This window comes from Aptenodytes forsteri, unplaced genomic scaffold (genome assembly GCF_000699145.1).
Source record: "Aptenodytes forsteri isolate BGI_AS27 unplaced genomic scaffold, ASM69914v1 Scaffold252, whole genome shotgun sequence".
Classification (NCBI taxonomy): Eukaryota; Metazoa; Chordata; class Aves; order Sphenisciformes; family Spheniscidae; genus Aptenodytes; species Aptenodytes forsteri.
In genome coordinates this window covers 1127418-1134291 of record NW_008794281.1, presented here as the reverse complement: position 1 = coordinate 1134291, position 6874 = coordinate 1127418, and the positions used below count along the sequence as shown (strand labels likewise).

Sequence of the window (6874 nt, the reverse complement as noted above, 5' to 3'; positions counted from 1 at the left end):
CAGCGCCGCCGCTGCCCCGGGGGGAGCTCCGGGCGCCCCCGCACCCAGCCCAGCCCCGGCCGCGGACACAGCCCGGCCTCCGCCCCGGCCCCGCCACCCCAGGAAGCGTAAATCCCAGCTGGTGATGGCACACAGAGATAGGGAGACCTCAGGGATCTGTCTGAAGTCCATAAAGGAAAACCGCTATTTCCTAGAGGAAAACCCCCTCGCTATCAAAGCCTGGAGGAGGCATCCTTCAGCAGCGAACCGGTGTCTGATTCAAAACAGCTGTACCAAAACCACCCCAACTTTCCCAGACACAGGCCAGCAATCCAGCTCTGCAAAGGGGACAGGCCCCTGGCTCTGCTTTATCACTGCCGAAAGGCAGCAATGGGTTTGGGTGCAAGGGTCGCCTCTCGCCTCCAAACACTCATAGAAAGTACCGAGCTGTTGGGCCACAGCTGGAGAACTGAGAGCAGAGTTTGAGCGAGCCAGCTAGAGAGCCCTGCACATACGACACAACATCTCCTGAGCCATTTGTGCCTCCATCAGCGTCATGGCACCTTTGACTGGACATAAGCATCTTGGCAGGTATTGTGCCAGCCTCGCCTGTGACACTCTTCTTGTGTTTGAGACCCCATCTTTGATGGCCTGAAAATCTCCTCCCTTTTAATTTGGCTCAGACAGTCATATTGTCCTTGTCTGGAGGGCTACATTGACCTCCTAAATGACAAGTTCCTTTCATGATTATATACATGGCTCTAAAATGCAGCCGACTCACTCTGTTTTACCCTCTGGAGACCTCAGCAAGGGCTTTGTCCTGAAAGGGACAGCTTTGTGACTGGTTTCAATAAGTCAAGAGCTCTTGTGTTCCTAAGCATTAAAGAGGATTTAAACTTTTTTATATACATATAGGATTAAGTGAACCTCTAGTTCAGTGTCAGATCTTTTTCATTTTTGAAAGAGTTCAATCTCAATCAGACATCTAGGGATTTATTGTCAAGCTTGTCTCAAACAATTCCCACATCATCGTTGTTTTATAGTGTTTCAAATAATAGTCTTGTTTCATTCACATGATTGCAGTATGATTTTGGTGTGAGCTAGTGGTAGCTGTGAAATCATACTCTGCAGGTAAGCAGTCATTCAAATGTATCTCAAAAAATTATACACGATGGGGAGCCACAACATATCTCATAATTGTTTCTGTTTCCAGGTATTCTTGAAATAACTGCTGTTGATGTCGGAATCGTTGCCATCAAGGGCTTGTTCTCTGGCAGATACCTGGCCATGAACAAAAGGGGCAGACTTTATGCATCAGTAAGTTTTACTTAAGGCTGGCATACGCCTGTCATTTCCTATGGGGAGAACAGGTCCAGTGGGGAGCACTGATTTCTTATAAATAAACATTTATAGAGAAAAGAGTAATGTAATAACAGATTTCTGTCTGGAATTGTTACAGGCAACCATTCAGTATATTTTTAAAAGTGGAAAGAAGCTGTGGTCTTACTTTCGTATTGCCTGTACAGCCAAAGGCAGAAGAATGTATTTGGCAAAGGTATTTCACGCGGCCAAAGTTCTGGGCAATTGGGTGCACTGATAAAGACCTCAGGAGCCAGCCTTTGCGGTGCAGAACGTCCATCTCTATTCAAAATTATCCATATTTATATTTGATGTGGATCTTGGACACTGGCAGAGGATATACGTGTCAGATAAAGAATATCCAGAAGCAATTGAGCATCTCCATTACAGGAAAGCAGCCTACTGATGGGAGTTTCTTTGCACAGAGCATTTGGTTGGGCAGTGAAAGAACTTACAGGTACTGAAAGGCAGGGCTATAGCAAGGGAAGGAAGTATGAGAAGGTGCAAGAGGATAAAGGTGAAAATAAACACTTTATGCTACTCCTTTGACCTCATTTTTTGTCCTGATATTTGAGTAAAATCTGGGCTCTACTGATATTAGTGGAAGTCTTGCCTTTTCAGCCCAGCCAATATTTCCCCTCAGTGAATAAAATACTTTAGCTTAGACTTCTTCACATTCAGGGACACACTAAGGCGTATTTGTCAGTGTGTATACTATACACACTATCTACCTACTTGAATTTCTTCCATTGTCTTTGATTACATCCCCAGCAATCTTGCAATCTCTTACTGTGTAACAGCCATACTGTGCAGTTTCTCCAGGAATCCTGTGGTATGGAAACAGATTTGAAGAGGGTAAAATATGGCTATGTGAAATTTGCTTCCTCCAACTAGTCATTATGTGTAATTCTGTTGATTTGAATAGCATGATAAGTCCTTGAGCAATGTGAGCTTTTTTTTTTCCATGTGAATGCAATCAGGTAACACAATCAACTCAGTTGCCTCCCTAGTTTAATGTTTTTTACTCCACCTTCTCAAGAATGTTCTGATAGGGTTTGTGACCCAGCTTCTGTAATGTGTCTCATGCGATGCACACTGATTAAAGGGCCTGTGTGTAAAGATGATGGTTCTTTGCTGATGCAGAGAAGCAGATCACAAACAATTTTGGCAAAGGAAAATGAAGCTGAAGTGGAATGAGGACATACTAGCTCTGCTGTGCCAGAGCTAAGGCTGACCACTTCCATGCTTCCAGTTAATATTCTGATTAAAATGAGCATCTTTTTCAATGGAGCTCCTCCATCAGCTCAGAGCCAGCGTCTGCCCCAAAGAAATTAATGGGAAGGATGAGTTTTCAAGTTCTTTCTCATCTTTCTCTCTTTCTTGTTCAAAATATGTAAGTTTTTCCTCCAGATTAATTAAACTGAATTAAAGTAAGACTAAACAAATTCTGAGCAAAAACCTCCTCTCCTGGAGCGGAGAAAAGCCTAGGGTAGGATAGCCCAGAGAGTCCTTTTCTCCTGGACTTCCTTTTCCAGTGTGAGGAGCATCAGGCCGTCCTGAAGTTTGTTCAGCTGTCACGTGCCAAGCAGTATCAGCCATGAAAGGTTTCTGTACAACCAGAAAAAATAATTTTTGCTGTTCCAGCTCAAGTTTGAGAGAGACTGTTTCAGACTTGTCTTTCAGAGCTGGAGGGACAATCCCTCCAGGAATGAGGAAAAATTTCTTTACTGAAAGAGTGGTTAAACAGGCTGCCCAGGGAAGTGGTTGAGTCCCCCTCCCTGGAGGTATTTAAAAGACGTGTAGATGAGGCACTTAGGGACATGGTTTAGTGGGCATGGTGGTGTTGGGTTGACGGTTGGACTCGATGATCTTAGAGGTCTTTTCCAGCCTTAATGATTCTATGATTCTATGATCCAGGAAAAGCTATTCCACTGCAGCTTTTTTTACAGAATTGACATTCCCATGTCAATAAAATGAGTTTGTTGAGTCTGCAGAATTCCTTTGTGTCCTTAGCAGATTGTGATAATCCTCTAGGTTTATCCTCTGTGATAAACCCCCTACAACCAGAACTGAGGCAGACAGCAGGACAAATCTACCTACACATGGTAGTTGCGTGGGCTCCAGCACCACAGCGTATGAAAACCTTGTCCTTGCAAGGAAGGGCACTTCCGTTTTACAGCTGTGAAGCTGAGACATGTGGAGTCTTTTAAAATCTTGTTAAACGCCTATCAGCATTTCTGGTGAGTGAACAGCATTAAAGACGTGTTGTTAACGGAGCCTATGGCTTTTCTGGCCCCAGGCTGGCTACCTGTGCCCTTTCCATGTCCTCCACAGAGGCAACGCTCAATAAAAAACCTCTGTAAAGACCATGGTAGCAGTTCCCCTCTGCCTCTGTGCTTTACACATGTTAGATACTGAAGTCTTAATCACACAGGTTCAGCAAAGATGATTTTGTAGTTAAGAAAAGATCTACAGTGTGGGAGGTCCTTTTATTTGCACCGTTTCTACTGCTCCCAGGGAGGAGGAAGGAGTTCCTCTTGCCAGGCTTTTGCACACTGTTTTCTCTCGGTTGAGGACCAGATGAAAAGGGGCAAATTTTGACAGATCATGCACCAGGATGGGTGCATGTTCTCCCTTACAGTCTGCGATAAAGGAGCAGCCTAGCATTTTGGAGGAGCACACTGGTGGGCAGGGTGTACTTTCATTTTGTTACACCGAAGCGAACAAAGAAGCTTCATAAAGGTGTTGTTCACTGCTCAAATATCTGTAACAAACTGGATGTAATAGACTGCAGGTGTGTCTAACTATGAATATACCAATTAAAGAGCCACATTTTACATTAAACTGTAGTATTTTACCTTTTTAATAGATGTCAAAGGTTGATAGGCAGCAATTAAATCATCTGTCCAGTTCACAGGCATATTTAGGTCCATAAGCACAAAAAAATTAAATTTACAGCTGAACAATCAGCAGAGCTACTCATTCCTATTCACACGCCATTTTGTTGTTTTCAAATTGTTTTTTGGCCTCTTTCTGTCTCTGACCCATGGAGTATGCTCACACCGCTGAGAGCACCTCGTTGCACAGCAGTTCAGGCTCAGCGCTTCTCTTCTGCTCGCCTTTTGTAGCACCAGTCTGAGTTTTTCTCACCACACGTGTTGCTGTCCTTATCCTAAAACTGAGTTGAGTCTTGCTTAAGACTTTAGTCCAATCTTAATGAGGCAGAACAGAGCTGTTGCCCATATAGTCTTTCTTAAACTTTGTCATGTTTACTTTACAGGAAAATTATAATGCAGAGTGTGAGTTCGTGGAGAGGATCCATGAATTGGGTTATAACACCTACGCGTCCCATCTCTACCGGACTGTACCTAACAGAGCCGGCACCAAGCGCAAAGCTAGTGCAGAGAGACTCTGGTATGTCTCAATCAACGGGAAAGGACGACCCAGAAGGGGCTTTAAAACTCGCAGGACACAGAAATCGTCTCTCTTTCTGCCCAGGGTATTGGATAACAAAGACCATGAAATGGTCCGACTGTTCCACACAAACGTGAAATATCGAGAGAGTCTCCTGAAGCCCCCGAGCAAGAACCAGCGAAGAAGGAGAGGACGCTGACTGGAGTGGAGGGAGCTTGTATGGGGGCTGGAAGTGACTGAGGGTCTTCAAAATACTACTAAAAAAACTAACAGCAGTGATTGTATGACAGGCATTAACACGGACATTTTTTAGACACTGTATAATATAACTGAAAGTCACATCACTTACTTTTAGCTATTGTAGAATTATTATCTGTGGTAAAAGAGATGTCAGATAAACTAAGGCACATTCAAATGTAAATTTGTTGGATGTAATAATTTCATCAATGACTTTCACATTTTCTTTTCTAAAAAAAAAAAAAATATCATTTCAATTACTAGCATTTTCATTCTAACTTGCCATAGGGTATTATCTCAGTGACCCTGTCCTCCCAGATCATATGACTATTTTACACTTAACCAATTTTGTGTCCACAGAGAAAGCATGGCATTTTCATGGCTCTTTTGGCAGTTCCTCATAAAAGGTTACATTCCTATTTTTATGGAATACAGGAGTTAGAAAACCGATTTATTTTTTAACTTACATATATTTATTTTTATTTTATGATCAGTCAGTATCAACTATACTTTTTCCATGACTGTCCAAGAAAAGTAAAATTGTAAGCTACTTCAAACATTTCAACAGACCTACACATTACTAGAGTATTTTTGAATTGGTTTAATTAAAAACCCAAGACACCTGACCTTGTCATGCAAATAAATGAATGTTGGTGAAGTGGCATTTGCATTGGCCAAGCTTTAGCAATATATACCTGTTTACCAATTGACGAATCCTCTCCTAAAATAGGACCCAAATACGATGTGAAAGCCGAGTTTGTGGTGTGGACTGAACTTGCAATGTAGGAAAATTCAGCACTGGGGGTGAGAATCTTTATCAGGTACTTTTGTTTAGCTAAGTTTTCTACAGGAAGTCCTAGTTCTAGGTTAAATATGTTTTAACTATTTGGTGGGGGGGGAATAACAGTCACATTGGGCATACAAAAACTGTAGTGACTCCCTAATTTAAGGTGGCTGCTATGTTCTGATATTCCTTTCTTTTCAAATGCTTGTTATTTTCACAAGGTAGTCCTAACCTGAAAGCTCCAAATCCAGATGGGGGTTAATGATCATGAGTTTTCATTCAATCCACATAAAAATATTTTGCTATAATTTTTCTACTCTGATTCTGGAAGTTAACTTTCACAAAGTTGAGGGGAGTCCACATCACAAGTTTAATTTTGAGGAAGGGGTTAAGCTTTAAAAATGTCTCTTCACAGCCAGGAGATGACAGAGTAGTACAAAGATTTAGATGTGCTTGACAAGCACAAATAATGGTCATTTCAATGGGATTTGGCCTTGTGCTCTTCACTTCCTAGAATTAGGCCCTGATACAGCACAGCTGCAGAAAAGAGAGACTGCACTGAAATAAACATTCAGTCTCAATTTAACAAAAGGTCTGTAAGTTAAATACGATATTATATAGAAACAGACAGGTGCAAATCCCATTCCTGGTCACATTGACACAAAGGTCTTCTTGTGGGCTACCTACTGAATAACAGTATGATCATTTAAAACGAGGTAGTGAAAATCTTCCGTCACTAAGGGATGAATTCTGTGAGAGAGGGAAGTAAAATGAGTCCACAGAATGAGTTTACTAAGCCTAGTAGTTACAGGTTTAGCACTCCTTACATCCTTATAAAGGGAAAAACAGAAAGGTGTCTTCATACCAAAAAGTACGCTCCATTCCTTCTACCTTCGCATCTTTTCTGTAACATTCTAACAAAGAAGGAAACTATGTTTGAATAAGAAAGTAAAAATTCTTTGATCTCTGCTTTCCTTTATACTGAAATAATGTAAAAAGACACTTAAATGGTGTACATTAAATAGTGCAATCTGGTGCACGCAGAATAGACCTAGGTTTAAAAAAAGGGTACAGAAAACCATGAACCATGTTACCAAATTT

The 6874-nt window shown here is 41.8% G+C and overlaps 1 protein-coding gene across 1 annotated transcript in view; it reads left to right on the top strand.

The window, feature by feature from the left end:
* Positions 1-5173, top strand: part of FGF3 (fibroblast growth factor 3) — a 6359-nt gene extending 1186 nt beyond the window's left edge. The window contains exons 2-3 of the mRNA XM_009286498.1: positions 1193-1296; positions 4619-5173. Of these exons, the coding sequence (XP_009284773.1) occupies positions 1193-1296; positions 4619-4951 (437 nt within the window). The 3' untranslated portion in view covers positions 4952-5173. The remainder of the gene's footprint in view (positions 1-1192; positions 1297-4618) is intronic.
* The last annotated feature ends 1701 nt before the right edge of the window (positions 5174-6874 follow it).